Source organism: Hemitrygon akajei, chromosome 20 (genome assembly GCF_048418815.1).
Source record: "Hemitrygon akajei chromosome 20, sHemAka1.3, whole genome shotgun sequence".
Lineage (NCBI taxonomy): Eukaryota > Metazoa > Chordata > Chondrichthyes > Myliobatiformes > Dasyatidae > Hemitrygon > Hemitrygon akajei.
This window is the reverse complement of record NC_133143.1, coordinates 39,403,246-39,422,244: the sequence shown is the minus strand read 5'-3', so window position 1 is coordinate 39,422,244 and position 18,999 is coordinate 39,403,246. Positions and strand designations below refer to the sequence as shown.

The 18,999-nt window shown below is 38.9% G+C and overlaps 1 protein-coding gene across 3 annotated transcripts in view; it reads left to right on the top strand.

Annotated features, from left to right (window-relative positions):
- The window catches only part of exoc2 (exocyst complex component 2), a 246,433-nt gene that overhangs the window by 55,470 nt on the left and 171,964 nt on the right, over nucleotides 1-18,999 (top strand). For all 3 annotated transcript variants that reach the window (XM_073024195.1, XM_073024194.1, XM_073024196.1), the window contains exon 2: nucleotides 9,334-9,511. In XM_073024195.1, coding sequence (XP_072880296.1) covers nucleotides 9,394-9,511 — 118 coding nt within the window. In that variant the 5' untranslated portion in view covers nucleotides 9,334-9,393. The remainder of the gene's footprint in view (nucleotides 1-9,333; nucleotides 9,512-18,999) is intronic.

Sequence of the window (18,999 nt, the reverse complement as noted above, 5' to 3'; positions counted from 1 at the left end):
GTTTAATTCCATTGAACTAATTAAAAAATATATGCATTCAGTTACTTAGATGAATATTAAACAGTGCTGCAGGTTCTGACCCAATGGAATTGCATCTTATGGTTTGTGAAAATCTGGAAAAAATGTTAGCAACATAGTGATAGCTTCACAAGTAGTAAGTAACTGCCTCTGCTTGTTGGCAGACTGTATTCATTAGCATTCCCATGTGGAAGCAGTGACTTTGCTAGAACTAGCCTAAAATAACTTCCCCTCAGAAAGACGAGAAGCTATTTTGTTTTCACTTTAAAATTACTATATTTAATATGCATCGTATGCATGCTATTATACATATGATGTACATGATATCAATATTTTACTGGCACAATTAAAGATGTATAATATATACTCTGGTACGTAAGTACTCTGGTATTTAAAAGGATATTATACCAGTATTCTGATTAACCTGATTTAGTGCAACACACACGCTTAAAATGCTGTAGGAACTCAGCAGGTCAGGCAGCATTTTGGGAAATGAATAAACTGTTGATATTTCAGGCCAAGACAGTTCTTCAGGATTGGAAAGGAAGGGGAAGGACGCTAGAATTAAAAATGGGGGAAGGGAAAGGATGACTACCTGGAAGGGATAGATGAAGCCAGGTAGGTGGGAAAGATAAAAGGCTGGAGAAGAAGGAATCTTATATGAGAGGAGAGTGGATCATGGGAGAGAAAGAGGAAAGAGGGACTCAAGGGGAGGTGCTAGGCAGGTGAGGAGAAGAATTGAGTGTGGGGAAGAGGGGATGGGGGAAAAATTACTGGAAGAGAAATTGATGTTCATACTATCAGGTTGGAGGCTACCTAGACAGGGTATGAAGTGTTGCTCCTCCACCCTGAGAATGGTCTCATCATAACAATAGAGGAGTCCATGAACTGACATGTCAGAATAGGAATGGAGATAGAAATTAAAATAGTTGGCCTCCAGGAAATTCTATTTTTGACGGATAGAACAGAAATGCTGGACAATTTACATCGGGTCTCACCCATGTAGAGGAGGCTGCATCAAGAACATTAATAGACGACCCTGACAGATTTGTAGGTGAAGTGTTGCCTTACTTTGAAGGACCATTTGGGGTCCTGAATGGAGGTGAGGGCAGAGGGGTAAAGGTCTTGCCGAAAACGTCAACTGTACTCTTTTCCATAGATGCTGCCTGGCCTACTGAGTTCCGCTGGCATGTGTGTTGCTTGGATTTCCAGCATCTGCAGATTTTCACCTGTTTATGACTCCGTTATATTGGTTTCCCAGGTTGCATATTGAGTTCACATCATGCATTTCTAGCAAGGACTATATGTGCACTTTTAATGTAAACTTAAAGATACTGGCAAGTCCAAGACAAAAGTGATTATGAGTTGGGGATGTAGACAAAGCACAAAGTGTTTGTTCTGTCAGTCATCCTGCGAGGAATAATACCTGCTTTTCAGTCGAGGATATTGGTGTTAGCATCAATGATGGGCAAGCCTTCTGCTGGTAGCAAGATGCTGACGATACCTGGAGGCAGCAGCCTCAGTGTGGCTTCCAGAATATACTGTAGCTACATGTGCTCTCGTGATGAGAATATTAATGGCAGTGATGTTCGTCTTTGGTCTCTAGCACTAAATAATGTAAAGGTGTTGTTGTCTTGTATTTGTCTGTATTTGGCTCCATTGAAACTTCAGAGTTGTGTAAAATAATGTTCTAATTGGCAAGCATTTGTATTTTTAATAAGTATATTGAGAATGGAGAGCTAATGTAGTAATCTGACAAATTTCACCCTTTGATGTTTTAGCTAAGTTTAGCTACACCATGGAAAAATGTCAATCTTCAATGTCAAAAGTTTATCAGAGAGCCTTTTGAAAGGTTATATCATTTGTCTTTGCCAATTGAGTCTAGACAATTATTTATTTAAATTTCTTCTTTTCATGACATATGAAATAATTGTACCAGTTACAATAAAGTCCCATTTTGATGTGATATTTTGATTCCATAGTGATCACAGATCACTAATTGAAAAATACTGAATTTTAAAAGTATTGTAAATTATTCTCTTCCCACTGTCTTTGTTTTTGTTTTAAGTTATAATCACTTTATGAACTGGTATTACTATGATATAGGAACAGAACATTCTTGTACATGATAGAAAGAATATCTATTATTACCATTCAAATAATCTAGTCAGGCTTATTATCATTGAAAAATGTGAAACTTATTGTTTGTGGCAGCTGTACATTGTAACGCACAATGTAACGCAAAAGAACTTTGCATTACAATAAGAATATATTAAGATGGTGAAAAGAGGGAGCAAAAAAATAAGGTAATGTTCATGGACTATTCAGAAATCTGATGGCACAGGGAAGAAGGTCTTCCTAAAATATTGAGTGTGCCTCTTTAGGCTTCTGTACCTCCGCCTCCATACTTTTCATACATTGACATTGAGCTCACATAAACACCAGTATGATGATCATTAAATAGTTTGTTTTACTGATCAAATGAGGCAAAGGGAAGGGTATTTAACATTTTAACCATATGATGACATAGCTGATATAGGAGTGCTCTAATGCTGTACTGAAACGACAGCCTACTTGATGCTCAAGTTTCGGCAGTAGGATTTGTACTTAAAAGTTCACTTGGGCTTGCTAACATAAATAAAAATTGGCATATATTTCAACTTTTAATGTAGGTTATATGTTTAAAGGTGAACACTCACTATCTGTAAGATGTTAGACCAGGCAGGGAACAATAAACAGTTAACAAAAGGCCCAATCAGAAAGCCACCCAGAGAGGCATTCGCAGTTTTCTTGGCAAAGGCAACATCATATGATTCAGTACTGTGCAGAAGTATTAAACACATGTAAAAAAAATGTAAAGCAAAGATGCTTTCAAAAATAATGACAAGGTTCTAAATGTGAAATTACTGTAAAGTGCAGTAAACAGCAAAAAACTATATCAAATCAATATTTGGTGTGATGCTTTTAAGACTGCATCAGTTCTCTTGGGTAGCACTGTCATGCAGTTTTACAAGAAAATCGGCTGGTAGGTTGTTCTAAGCATCTTGGAGAACTTGCCACAGTTCTTCTGCAGACTTCAGCTGTCTTGTTTGCTTCTGAATCTCCTCAATGATGATGAGATCAGGGCTGTGTGGAGACCATACCAGCTGTTGAAGAACTCCTTGTTCTTTTTGCTGAAGATAATTCTTTATGATCCTGGCTGTGTGTTTGGGGTCATTGTCTTGCTGCAGAATGAAGTTGGGACTGATCAGACACCTCCCTGATGGTATTGTGTGATGGATGAGAACTTACTTGTACATCTCAGCACTGAAGATTCTATTAATTCTGACCAGATCACCAACTCTATTTGCAGAAATGCAGTCCCAAACCTGCAGGGAACTTCTGCCCTGCTTCACTGTTCGCAGCAGAGACCGATTCATGCAGTGCTGTCCCGTTTTTCCACGGACAAACTGCCTCCTGTTTGAGCCAAAAATTTCAAATTTTGACTTGCTACCATTGTTCAGCACTACAGTACTTGCATTTTTGTACATGGGTGAGTTCTTGGCTTTCTTTCCACTTGGGAGGAATGGCTTTTTGGCAGCAACTCTTCCGTAAAGACCACCTCCTGACAAAACTTCTCTGGACTGCAGAAGGGTGTTTAGGATGGTGGTATGAGGCAGGCATGAGAATTTTTAGAAGTGTGTTATTCTTCTGATAACTGTATAAACATATCGAAATAGACTTCATCTACGATCCCCTAAGACCCAAAGAAACACGAGCCAATAGAATTCAAAGGTCAACTGGAAGGGTAGCCATTCAGGACTGAGGCAACTGAACAGGGACTACGTAAATGTGAGCACTCCCGGAGAGAGACACTAACAACTGCACACCGAGGATGTCACATCGTCTGCAAGCTAATTGCCAAGCTTGGTGACACCTCAACATCAAATTTAGAGCGGTGTACATGGCGTTTCAGTGGTGTCTCTGAATTCAAAGCTTCAGATAATAGCAGAGCTGGAAACACACAATGCTGGAGGAGTCATAGTTAGAAGGTAGGTGGAGGGGAGGAAGAAACATAAGGTGAAGGGTAAAATACGGGGGTGGGGGAAGGAGGGTGAAGTAGAGAGCTAGGAAGTTGATTGGTGAAAAAGATACAGGGCTGGAGAAGGGGGAAGCTGATTGGAAAGGACAGAAAACCATGGAAGAAAGAAAGGGAGGAGGAGCACCAGAGGGATGTAATGGGCAGCTAAGGAGATGAGAGAGAAAAATGGGAATGCTGAAGGGTGGGGGGGTATTACTGGAAATTCGAGAAGTTGATGTTCATGTCATCAGGTTGAAGGCTACCCAGATGGAATATAAGGTGTTGATCCTCCAGTCTGAGTTATGGCCTCATCACAACAGTAGAGGCCATGGACTGACATATAGGAATGGTAAGTGGAATTAAAATGAGTGGCCATTGGGAGATCCCTCTTTTTTTTTCTGGTGGACAGAGTGTAGGTGCGCGGCAAAGCTGTATTCCAATCTACATTGGGTCTCACCGATATACAGGAGGCAGCACCGGATACAGAATATGACCCCAACAAACTTGCAGGTGAAGTGTCACCTCAATTGGAAGGACATTTTGGGGCCCTGAATGGTAGAGAGGAGATGTAGCACCTGTTCTGTTTAATTTGACTTCTGTTTTAGAAGTAATGTCAGTTTGACGCATTTCTTATCTGTTGCACCCAGTTTCTGTGACCAATTACTGCCTTTCTGGTCCTCAACTTTGCCTGTTTATTTGTGCTTCTTCAGGAGAGCTTGGACAGTACATCTTGAAACTCCTGTCTGCTGTGGAATTTCTGGATAGGAGAGACCTTGCTGATGCAAGATTACTACCTTATGTCTTGTTGCCATGGTGTAAGAATTGATTATTTGAAGGTTAAACTGTCACATCTGCCACATCTTCACCTTTTATTCTAGTAGTCCTTCACCCAGTTTGATTCCTTCTACCCTTGTTTCAGTTAATCAGTTCATATAACTAATTATGTCATTGATCATTAGCACCTATTATCTTTATTTAATCATGCACTGGATGACTGACCTACAAAGTCATCAAGTTTTAATTTAAAAAGTAGTTTATTACTTAATATGGTATTTTCTTTAATGAAATACAAAAACAATTCTCCAAGATTTAATTTTTAGGAAAATGAATGTTTGGAAATCTAACATTTGCTTTTTACTCATCTATAAAAAAAATCTAAAATAATATTTATATTAAAAAATCCTGGGTGCTTAAGACTTTGGCACTGTACTATATGTTGAGGCAAAAAGATTGAGAAGTATAAACAAGTTATGGCATGAATTTACCACAAACATAAAACTACATCAAAATTGTTGGTCTGTCAAAGCAATGTAACATTTCAATTACCCCAGATTTTAAGGCAGTCCTGAATACAAGGAAAGTGGATCTCATCATCTCAAACTCAGAACATCATAACTTTTAAATAACTGCTTTTCCCCTTAGCATCAGTTATAAATCCAAAAAAACAGTGACTTCTTAATCTGACAATGCCCATAATAAGCTCCTGAAGGTGAGTATACTGAAATCTTTCTAAAAGAACCATGCTGAACATGAACAGCTGCAAGAAGAAAGCATGGTGTGGATGGTGGGGGTCCTTGATGATTTACGATGTTTTCCTGTTACAGCACACCTTGTAGATGTGCTCAAAGGTGGAAAGGGCTTTTCCTGTGATGGACTGGCCCTTACCCACAACTTTTTGTAGTCTTTTCTGTTCAATGGCATTAGTGTTTCCATGCCAGCCTGCTTTGCAGCTCATCAATATTCTCTACACCACACATTTGTAGAAGTTTGTCAGTTTCAGATGACGTGCCAAATCTTCTCAAACTTCTAAGAAAGTAGAGGTGCTGCTGTGCTTCTTAATGGGTTCCATGGTTTCACCCTCCTTTCTGATACTGTCTCATCGGCTTCAGAGACTGAAATCACAAAGTCATTGGGGGCATCGAACTCATCTGGGAGCGAAGCCTTGTCACCTATATCACTTGGTTTCATTTTGTATGAGATAATAGCATTCAAGCCCTGTCACAGCTGTGGAACATCTTTCAGTGATTTAAGTTTGTGGCAGAATTGCCACTTGGCACTTTAGATGGCTCTCTGGAGACTGTGCCTTGAAGTCGTGTATTTTACTTGGCCGGTAGACCTGAATGCCACTGATCTGGCCCTCAGCAGATTGTGGATCTCAGGGTTCATCCAGTGCTTCTGGTTGGAGAACGCTGAATGATTTTGAGGGGATACGCTTGTCTACAACTGCTTTTATAAAGTCTGTGACAACCAGATCTTCTGAGTCCTTGAACACGGCCCAATCCACTAACTCGAAGCAATCCCGTAGCTGTTCCTGTGACCACTTGTTTGTTGTTCTTATCTCTGGAGCTTTGCTTTTTAGACTCTGCCTTTAGGCGTGTAGGAGGAGGACAGTTAAATGGTCAGATTTCCCGAAATGCAGTCTAGGCATGAAACAGTAGGCTTCCTAATTGTAGTATAGCTGTGGTTGAGTGTGTTAGGGCAGGTGATATGTTGATGATAATTGGGCAAAGATTTCTTCAAACAAGCCTGGTTGAAAGTTCCCGTCAATGATTTGAAAGGCATTGGGGTAGGCTGCTTTTTGTTTGCTGATGGCAGCACTCAGTACCTTGAGTTCCTGCTTAATGTCAGCCTTTGACAGTATGTAAACTGTGGTCAGGATCATGGAGGAGAATGGTCAGTATTTAATCATTAGATGTTCCATGTCGGGGGGAATGAGTGCGACAAGACTGTTACATCCAAGCACTACAAAGAATTAATCATGCAATACAGAGAACCCACCTCTCTACCTTCTCCAAATTAGCAGTCCAGTCCATCCTGTGTACCGAGAAGCCCTTGGGTCTTACCAATGTATCTGGCATGTCCAGAGTGAGCAATGCCTCCGTGAAGCATAGAACACAACAGTTTCTCATTTCCCTCCGATACAGCACTCATGCCCTTAGGTCCTCAGTCTTGTTCTCCAGCGACAGTACAGTACATTTCCAAACAAGATGCTGGACAGAGGAAGTTTCATACCCCAACATTTTAATTTGGCTTGGAGTCCTCCTCTCCTCCCTCTCTTTTGGGTATGATGATGCAAAGGTCCAGTACCTGCGTGCTTGTTAATTAAGTCCACTGAGTCCTTCAGAAGAGCACGTAGTTCCTTAAGATGGTTCAAAAGCACCCTGTTTGAAGGGAAATTACAGGCTGCAGATTGCAGTGAGAGTGGTTTAAAGGAAGTGTATTGAGAACAAAATAGATAGAGCCTTTAGCAAAAATAGATACATTAGACAAAAATTTCTGTTTTAACATACTATAGTCTTTGCATGCCTTGTGATCCATCAACAAAAGAAATATTTTTGATATGAAATGCTCTTTGGCATCTTTCATTTCAAGCATAGAAAATTACATAACTGACTGAATTGATAACATAATATTTGAAAGTGGAATCTGTTAAGCTCTACCTTATTAAAACGGTCCTCTGTGTACATTAAAGATTACAGTGCATCAATGATAGTTGATATTTTTTCTTTAAAGTTGACTAATTCTATAAATGTTAATCATTCTTACAAATCAGTTTGCAGCATACCACATTACATAACTCACAAGTCACTTTCTTTGTTTTTTTTTTAATGCCACTGTGTTTGAATGAAATGTAAATGCAATGCTGTGCTGGAATAATTTATTCCAGAAATGCTAACTTTAGCTTCAAAGCACTGTTAATTTTGCTCTTCAGCAAGCCTCTCTTTTACACACAGCTTGCTTTTCCTGTAATTTGCGAGGTAGAGTAGATACAAGTGTTAGAATCACCATTCATCAGTCATTTAGTTAACGGAGAGTGAATGGTGAAAGGCCATGACCAGTCTGTTACCTCAGCAAGGGATGGATTAACCTCCTCCTAAGCCTAATGATAGGAGCCCAGTGCCTTTCCTTACAACCCCCACCTTCCCACCATCCCAGGAAACTGACAGCTCGTAGACTTTGCGTGCAAGTGAGTTCAGCTGGCGCTGTGTGGTCTGGGTGTGTGGTCTCCAGGCAGGCTGAGAGGCTGCTAACAGGGTGGATGAGAAAGACCTTGTCTGTTTACTTTAATTTGCTTGGACGCAGGAACTCTGTCCAACATTTCTGGTGTGTTGCAGCGGCCAGTCCATCACAGCTGCTGAACAGTCTGAAAGGCTGGGCTTGTGCTAATCACCCTTACAGCTCATAGATCAACTTCAACATGTCACAGACAAGCTAATCTAAGATGTAAATGGAATTGAGGTATAATGTTGCATGTTGGAATTTAATCTTTTTTCCACTGCACCCAGCACTGTGACATTTATTTTAAAAAGTGCTTTGGTTAATAGAGTAGTTTTAGATTTTCAATATTCAATCTTTATTCTTTATATGATAAAATAAAGGCTAATCCTGATTTACTTAAAGCATGATCACTTGTTAGTATTTTCTCTGTATACTTTAAGAAACCTATTTAAAAAACCAGAGTGAAAGAATCTCCATTTGGCCTATTCAAATCGATTTCTTTAATGTTTCGGAAGTAACCAAGGAGTCCAGAATGTACTACTTTCTCTTGCCTGTCTTTTAAAACATTTTTCATTTTTGCAGAATTATTTCTGATAACCCAAATACATGTTAAAAGTCAGAATTACAAAGCTAGTTTCTGTTAAAACTTGTGTGTGTGAAACATTTTTTTTTCAGAAGGATACAATTTTCAAGAGTTCGTAATGTTCCAATTTGACCTTGTTTTGAAGAGAAGTACCTGCAGTACCATGTATATTAAAAGGGATATTTATTAACTGAGAGGGCAAGAGGATATACTGTGTTCAATACATTTTTCTGTGTGGCAATTAAGGAAAAAATTTGGCTTTGCATTGGAGTAGGATTTCTGTCCAGCTCAATATCCATGTGTCTGTGCTGTCCCAAATTGTAAACACAAGTACGAACGATATAATGAAAGTTCAGGATTTGTGAAATGCTGTTAAGTTTCAGCTTAATTTTTATGGACCTGTATAAAATGATCAGTGTTTTCGCAAGGATGAATAATAGCATGCAATCAAATTATTGTACATACTGTCACAGTATATTTATGAAAGTTTTCACAATAAGTAAACTGAAATCAGAATATGTTTGTCGAATATGTAATTCTATATACCCTCAGCAAATTTCTTTTTAATTAAACTGGTTAAGCAATATTGGGGCTACTTGCAAATATGCTCCCCTTTTTAAAAAAAATAACTGAAGGCACTCAATTAATTGTTTTGTTTTATTGCATTTTGTAGCTTGATGATTGCGGTACCTTGGGATATCTTTTAAACAAAACCCATTGTTGAAGAGTGATCATGTCTCGAGCACGGCAGCCACCACTAGTAACTGGGATCTCTCCAAATGAAGGATTTCCATGGACAAAAGTAACAATCCGAGGAGAAAATCTGGGAACAGGGTCCATGGATCTTATAGGTAAGAATATTCACTTAAATGCAGTCAAAGCAATTTCTTAAATGCGTGTGTGGTAACATCTTTTACACTTGAAGTTGATAACACTGGTGATGTTTTTTTGTGCACATTGTAGTAATTGACATATAACTCACACCAGTGGCTGTAATTTTCTCTGGAGAAGAGCAAGGTGGAAGCTGTGGGAATTCTACCAATACAGCAACATTTAAATATTGTAGCAATAATTTGAATACCATATTTTCTGGTACCATAGTGGAAATGTCTAAGAAACATAATCAACACAGAATAATTAATTCTAATTGTAAACCAAGTTTCTTGATTCCCAATCCTTCAGCACTGCTGATAATTGTTAAGTGCACTTAATACACAGAAAATTGCTGAAGGAACTCAGCAGATCAGGCAGTGCCTAGAGAGAGAGAAAAGCAGTCAACTTTTAGTCTGCTTATTTCTCTCCATAGATGCTGCCTGACCTGCTGAGTCCCTCCAGCATTTTGTGTGTGTTACTCTGGATATGCAACATCTCCAGAATCTCTTGTGTTTATTATACAATTACCGGTATGTTATTTCTACTTAGCGTATCTGATTACAAACTGGGTATCTTCAGTAACAACTTTTCTTCCCATCTCTGCTGTTATTCTCCAAATCCTCAAAAGGTTTTATATTTGATATTTAGTCTTGGAACTCCTTTTGTTTCCTTCACTTAAAGACTGAAGAGATAAAAACATTGCCACTTCAAACCTTTGCACCCTCGTAACCATTTACATCCACTTTCCTGACTACTGGTAATGGCTGAACCAGTTTGGAATGCATTTGTACTATTTAACCATTATCTGAGCTTCAATTTTGTAAATCTAGTTTATGCACTTCTTGCTTTGGCCAGTGTATTCTTCCTTTTTCTCACTTTTTTATTTTATTGCTGTTTTAAGTGTTAATGGTTTTAAATTTCTTTAAAAGAAGTTGAATTAAATTGAAATTAGATTAAAATAAATGTGAGAACTGTAGATGTAATTGGGATATCATAATCGGGGAATAGATACAATACTCTGTTACAAGAATCAGTCCCGAATGCTGTGTTATCTGCCTGATGCCAGTGTTCGAGATATCTCAGCTGATCTGCAGTGGAGTTTGGAGTGGGAGGGGAAAGATTCAGTTCTTGTGGTCCATGTGGGTACCAGTGATGAAAGACGAACAAGGGAAGAGATTATGCTGAGGGAATTTGAGCAGCTAAAGATTGTTAACTGAGCCTGTGTAAATTGACACATGGTTGGCACAGGGTTAGTAAGATCAGAGAGCTAAATTAGTGGCTCAAAGATTAGTGTGGGAGAAGTGGATTTGAATTTGTGGGATGATGGCACCTGTATTGGTGAAGAAGTGAGCTGTTCCTGTGGAATGGGCTCCAGCTGAACTGTGCAGGAACCAGGGTCCTGGTGAATCATATATCTAGAGCTGTAGATAGGGCTTTAAACTGAATAGTAAGGAATTGGGTTGATCAGCTAGGAAAAGTATGGATAAAGTAAAAAGGAAGGAGAGTGCAGGAGAGGTTACTGAAGTCTCCAGAATAAAGAATAAAACAGATTGAAAAGAGGGTGGTGAATGTAGGACTGAAGGTGTTATATTTGAATACACACAGTGAACAAAATAAGATAGATAATCATGTAGCATAGTTAGAAGCTGGCAGAGAGGATATGGACATCGCTGAGTTGTGGTTGAAAGAAGCTGAGAACTTAACATCCAAGGATGCACATCATATTCAAAGGGCAGACAGGTGGGAGAAAGAGTTGGGTGGCTTTGCTGGTTAAGTAAAAACTTGAATCAAATCCTTAGAAACAAGTGACATAAGCTTCCAAAAAGTAACCATGATGAGGGACACAAATTACAACAAGAAATAGAAAAGGAATGTAAAAAAGAGCAATGTTATGATGTTCATGGGGGATTTCAACATGCACATAGTCTGAGAAAAGCATCTTCCCAAGAGAAGGAATTTGTAAAATACCTGTGAGATGACTTTTTAATGCAGCTTGTGGTTGACAACATTCAGAAAATGGTAATTTTGGATTGGGTGTTGTATAGTGAACCAGATTTAATTGGTGAGCTTAAGGTAATGGAAACCGTAGGGAGCAGGATCATAATCATCCTGCAGCTTAAGAGGGTGAAACTAGAATCAGATGTATTGGTGTACAGTTCAGTAAAGGGAATTACTGAGGCATGAGAGAGGAGCTAGCAAAAGTTGTTTGGCCAAAGACAGGACACTAGCATGGATGATAGTAGAGCAGCAATTGCTAGAGTTTCTGGGAATAATGTGGAAGATAGAGGATTGATTCATCCCAAAGAAGAAAAAGCATGCTAAAGGGAGGATGAGGCAACCAAGGTAGACGAGAAGTCAAAGTAGCATAAGAGCAAAAGCGAGAATGTAGGATGGAACAAAACTTACTGGGAAGCCAGAAGATTGTGAAGCTCTTAAAAACCAACTGAAGGTGACTAAAAAGTAATAAGATGAGAAAAAATAAACTGAAGTTAAGCTAGTGAATAATATAAAAGAGGATACTAATATTTTTTCAGATATATAAAGCGTAAAGGCGGGCTCTGTCGTGGGCAAAGTACTGGAGAGTTTAACATCGGTAGCTGAGCGAAGGGCGCTGAGTAGGCTACGGTCAATTATGGAAAACTCTGAACATCCTCTACATAGCACCATCCAGAGACAGAGAAGCAGTTTCAGCGACAGGTTACTATCGATGCAATGCTCCTCAGACAGGATGAAGAGGTCAATACTCCCCAATGCCATTAGGCTTTACAATTCAACCGCCAGGACTTAAGAACTTTTTAAAAGCTATTATTAATGCTTTTTGAGATAGTGATTTAGATGCATATCATATTTTTTACTGAGTTAAGTATTGTATGTAATTAGTTTTGCTACAACAAGTGTATGGGACATTGGAAAAAAAAGTTGAATTTCCCCATGGGGATGAATAAAGTATCTATCTATCTATCTAAAAAAGAGGCAAGAGTGGAAAATGACACTGGAGAGGTAGTAATGGGGGACAAAGAACTGGCTCGTGAACTGAATAAGTATGTTGCTAGGGTTAGGGATTTCTCAGATCAGGTCCACAGCATTCTAAAGTGGGGAGTAAGTCATGGTACACATCGATACCAATGACATCAGTAGGAAAAAGGGCTGAGGTCCAGAAGAGAATTAAGTATAAAGCTGAAAGAAGCAGGAACTCAAGCATTGTAATCTCTGGATTGCTGCCCATGCCATTTACCAATGAGGGTGAGACTGGGATGATGTGGCAAATTAATGAGTGGCTGAGATATTGGTGCAGGGGGCAGAGTTTCATCTTCTGGATCATTGGGGAAAGGTACACCTGTACAAAAAGGACAGGTTATGTGTGAACACAAGGGGGACCAATATCCTTGCAAGCAGGTTTGCTAGAACTGTTGGGGAGGGTTTAAAGAAATCTGGCAGCGTGATAGGAACTGGAGTGATAAGACTAAGGATGGAGAAATTATTATACAAGTAGATGAAGTGTGTAGTGAAATGGTGAGGCAAATGATAGGACAAAATTGCAGTCAGTGGGATGAGTTGAAGTGTACACTGGGGGCAAAATCAGAAAGGGTATTGTATGCAGGATTGAAGGTGTCATATTTGAATGCAGACAGTATATGAATAAGATAGACCAGTGATTCCCAATGGAGACAGTTACATGCCTTCAGGGCATTATGGGAAATAAAAGTTGTTGGGGGCATTCAAGATTCTTGGGGGGAGGTGGTAAGCGGCACGTTAATTTGACCTGACTAACCGTGTCAACTTGCTCCCATTGCCAACATCTGAAAGGCCTTCCCAGTTAGTGTTAATTTTTAATTTTAATTTAGCCCTGTTAATAATGCATAAATACATATGGAACAATATCTGAGTCTGAAGGCGGTGAAACCTTGAAATGTAATCCTGCTAAGAAACAGAAACTACAGAAAGTATGTCAATACAATGTTGAATACCTGGAGTATGGTTTTACTCCATTCCTGTCAGGTCAGTGACACCCCATGTGTCTCATTTGTAATACTGTACTGTCTAATGAAGCCGTGAAACCATCAAGACTGTAAGAACACTTGCGTAAAACACTACTGAAAAGGCTACTTATGCTATTACTCAGCTCCTGAAGATGAAAGAAGCATGTGAGAATTGTTACACATGCGAGTCATTTGCCAAGAAAGCTAAAAATGACTTTGATAGTGGTCTCATTGCTTCTTATAACATTTCCAAAATGATAGTGAAGTGTGAAAAATCTCATTCAATTGGTGAAAGATTAATAATGCCTGCTGTATCAGAAGTGCTCACCACTGTTCTCAAAATGGCTCCCAGTATTTTCATATCAATTCCTCTGAGTAATAATTCTGTAGCTTGTCGTATTGACGAAATGAGTAAAGATGTTGAGTATCAACTATGCACAGAGCTACAAAAAACTGAATTTGGGATACAACTCGATGAGTCAACTGTGTGAGACATGAGACATTGCTAATGGCATATGCATGGTTCATCAAAAATAGAAAAGTTTATGTAGAAATTCTCTTCTGTAAAAAGTTTAAAAACAAATATCAACGGAAAATCAATCTACATTGAGCTCAAAATGTATATTGAGGATAAAATATTCGAATTAGGAACATGATCTCTTGTGGAATCAGTGGAGCACCATATATGACAGGTCACCATGCTAGTTTAGTGGCATTTATAAGAAGAGAAATTCCCAAGTCTGTTTGCAATCCATGTATAATTCATCACCAACAGCTTGCAGCCAAAAACCTCAGCCAGTGACTTTTTTAAGCATAGCTTGTGTAATGGATAAATACTTCATTGGTCCCAAAGGGAATTACTGTGTCACAGTAGCACTACAAGTGCACAGATAAACAAATATTAGAAGGAGAGTAAGAAAGAATAAAACATAAATTGCCTTAATACAGTCTAACAGGAAGGGGTCATCATTTTCCCGGCTATAGGTTGATCTCATTATAGAGTCTAATGGCCAATGATAAGAATGACCTCGTATAACACTCTTTGGAGTAGCACAGTTGTCTCAGTATATTACCTAAAGTGCACCTTTGTTCAACCAAAGTGGCATGCAGAGCATGAGAAACATTGTCCAGAATTGCCAGGATTTTCCACAGGGTCCTTTGTTCTACCATAGCTTCCAGTGTGTCCAGTTTGACTCCTGTAGAAGCCAGTCTTTCTAATCAGTTCACTGAGACTGTTGGGATCACCCATATTGATCCATTGCCCCAGTTGTACTGGTAGAATATGTGAAGGAAAAGTCTGCATACTCCAAAGGACCCCAATCTCAGGCAGTAGAGGTGACTCTGGCCCTTCTTGTACACAGCTTCTGTGTTGGTGTTCCATTCAAGCCTGTCATCCAGGTATTTGTATGTCCTTACCATCAATAGTACCAGGTAACAATGCAGGCTTAGTCTTTGTAAAGCCCATCACCATCTCCTTTGTCTTACTAATGTTGGGCTGTAGATGATTCAGCTTGTATCATTTGACAATATCTGCTATCATCAAAATTAAAGCTTATCCATTAAATAACAGAATATTTCTCCAGTTATGCCAAGATAACGGTGAAGAGTTTGAATGTTTACTACTTCACACCTAAGTGTGTTGGCTGTTTAAAAAAAGGCTGCTGGTTAAAACGTTTCTTTAATCTGTTTGACACTGGTTGAATTTTTGCTCAAAATCAAGAAGAGCTTGGGAATCAAGATTGATCTTCTATGTAGAGATGTTGCATGCCTAGCCAATCTGTGTGACGAAATGAACATTCTAAATATGAAACTGCAGTTTGAGTATTTTATCTAATCCAGGCAAAAAGACCACAAAATTTGAAATGTATAAGCAAAACATAGGGAGACTAATATTCTCATGGTTTCCCTGCATGGAAAGTATGGCACTCTCTTTCACAACAGTTATTTGCAAGAGTATTGCTTACACCTGCAGTCACAAAAGAAGGATTTTTAGAATCGATTCAAGGATTTAACAATCTGGAAATTCTGGACTGGGTAATTAACCCATTTCTTCACTATGTAGAAGAACAGAAAGAGAGTTTGCAAGAAGAAATTATCAAAATTCAGGATGATGAAGAAACAAAAGTGCTTTTCAAAAATGTTGGCTTTTGTGGTGTGGTCTTTGAAAAAGAGTCAAACTGCTCTTCATTGTGTTTTCATCCTCCTACCTTGCTGAAAGAGGCTTCAGTGCAATGAACTACGTACTCCTTTAATAAAAAAAAACAGAATCTGCATGAACATTGTTACGTGTGGGGGCTTACAGCTTTTGCTGTCACAACTTGAACCTAATATTTTAATTCTTGCTAAAAACAATCAAGGATCACATTGATATTGAAGCTGCTATATAGTGCACAGGTATGATGTAAGCTGGGTTTGAAGACAAAAATTTAAAGCAATCATTTTTCTCATGTTGGCAAATGGTAGACATGTTTTTGCACTATAGGGGTACTAGAAAGTATATTATGCCTCAGTGGGGCGTTGTCAAGTGTGAATGCTTTGGGGCAGGCGTTGGTAAGTATGAAAATGCTTTAGCAGGCTAAAAAAGGTTGGTAAACACTGAGAATATCTTGTACTGCAGTTAGAAATGAGCAGGTGTTACTTTGTGGGCATCACTGAGTCATAGTTGAAAGAAGATCAAAGTTGGATGGTAACCTCCCGATGATACACATTCTATCAAAAGGACAGGCAGGTAGGGGTTATGGTGGCTGTTTGTTTTATAAAAAAGAAAAGGGTGGCAAAGTATCAGAAGATACTTGTGGGTAGAGTTAAGAAACTGCAAGGGTAAAAAGACCCTGATGGAAGTTATATACACCCCTTTTTAGAGCAGTTTGTGATTGAACCCTCTAGGGAAAATGTAATTATGGGTTGGGTGTTCTGGCCTCTAGAGGCACTGTTCATTTTGTATCTAGTAAAATTGAGAGCATCCTGATTGGCTGTATCACATCCTGGTATGGGAACTGCACCAACCATGATCACCGAACCATGATGCAGAGAGTGGTACAGACAGCCAGCCCAGTGCATCTGTGGATGTGAACATTTGAGGACATTTACAGCAGCAGATGTGTAAAGAAGCCCTGGAAGATCATCGGGGACCTCAGTCACCCCAACCATAAACAGTTTCAGCTACTTCCGTCTGGTAAATGGTACCAAAGCATTAAAGCCAGGACCAACAGCTTCTTTCTACAAGCCATTAGATTTATAAATTCACATGTCTATACATTGTGACGGAGTCATAATGCAAAGATTTTTACTCCCTCACGTTGTGGGATAGATTTAAATAAATAAATTAAATAAATTCAAATGCAGTAAATTCAGTTCATTGTGAAGGAACATAATTTCCAGATTTTAAGTTGTTTTTACATCACTTCCTGTGCAGGATAATTTGAATTTAGACTGGAAGTACATACTGTAGAAAGATATCCGTCTCCTTCTACTCTATTTCAAAGATTTCAAAGTACACTTATCAAATAATGTATATATTATACAGCTTGAGATTTGTTTGCTTACAGGCAGCTACAAAGTAAGTAGCTCAAAGAACCCAATTAAAAAAAAAGACTTTAACCACTGTGCAGAGAAAGAGGGAAAAAAAGCACACACACATCATGCAAACAATAGAAGCAAATGACATATTCCAAGCCACATTGAGTCCTTAGATCTACTCCCTGGAGCAGCTGGAGTAGGCCCAAGCCTCTGTCTCAGTTCATCATATCAGTGGGTCAAGAACACCTCAACTTACATAGATGACAGACACCAGATCAGTTTACAGCCTCACTGCCGCAGAAAAGAATGACCATCAGAGGAAAGCGAGCAAAATTAGCCCGATCCTTACCTCCGATCCTGAACCTTGGCTTTCCAGTCTATCTGGGCAACATTTAAAATGTGCAAGCATTGGGTAGTGCTTTGTTCTGTGATCCGGAATCGAGTGCAGTGACACACTCAGGCCGCGCAGCCCGAAACTGTTCTCGATCTCACCAAATTGGCTTGGCGCTTGTAGAGATCCAACCTTGCACCAGGGTTAGGTGGATGGTCATCAAAACTTTTCCGCATCAGTTCCTCTCCAAGTCGTTCACTCCAAAAGTGACAGCGATACCAACCCCGGCTGTGACACCATCTTGAACACATTGTGTTTCAGCTTTGTGATGCACCTGCACGGCGTCCTTTGAATGAAGTTTGCCTCTGCTTGCTTGCTTTATTATTTGTGGTGATAGTTTTACGCAAGTTAGTTGAGATAAGGTATTATTAGTAATGTTTTTAGTTGAATATCTAGTTTTGTCCTTGAAACAACAATATCTATGAGTCTTAACCTTTCTTAATATTGGTAAACATTTTGTGGATATTCTTGAAGGAAGAGGGTGGGGTGGTTTCTCCAGTACCAACACTATCTATTTTTTTTTGTTTTTCCTTGTTATCCAGGACATGTCTATGTCCTGATTTTATTGATTTATCTTTATATTTTTGCTTCCAAACTGTTATTGCAATGTTTGATCTTGTATATGCCTACTGCCTTTTACGTCTTAACAATTGATAATGGTTAGTCCATTGAAATTTGTGAGCTGGAATGTAAAGGGATTGAATCATCCTGTTAAAAGAAGAAAGGTCTTCTCCCATATTAAGCAACTTAAAGCTGACACTGCTTTCCTCCAAGAAACTCATATTCATAGTTTTGATAATTCTCGGCTTATGTCAAAGTGGGTGGGTCAACATTTTCATTCATCCTTCCCGGTCAAAGCTGGGGTGGGGGGGGGGGGGGGGTTTCCATTCTTATCAACTCAAATGTTCCTTTTGAACTCCATAGTAAGATATCTGACACAAATGGCTGTTTTATTATTGTTTCTGGCAAATTATATAATTCTAAGGTAGTACTAGCTAACCTGTATGCTCGCAATTCTGATGATGCTAATTTTTTTGAACGCTTTTTTTCTTCTTTACCAGATCTGAACCTATATTCTCTTATATTGGGTGGCGACTTGAACTGCTGGTTAGACCCAACTTTGGATCGATCGTCCCCTGTTACTAGATTACCTACTAAATCTGCTTTAGCTATTCTCTCTTTTCTTTCTAACTATGGTATCTCTGATATATGGCGTTTCCTTCATCCTACTGAGAGAGATTATTCCTTTTTTCCACATGTTCATCATACCTTTACTAGAATTGACTATTTTTTAATTGATAATCAACTTATTTCATTTGTTCATTCTTGTGTCTATCAGAGTATACTGATCTCTGATCATGCCCCAGTCACTTTGTCTCTAAATTTTCCTGGTCTCCCTCAAAGGAATAAACATTGGTGCTTTAACCCGACTTTATTATCGGATGATGATTTTGTAAAATTTATTAAGGACCAGATAACTTTTTTCCTAAACACTAATACGTCATCTGAAATTTCATCCCAGATTGTCTGGGATGCTTTGAAAGCATATTTGAGGAGTCAAATAATTTCATATACA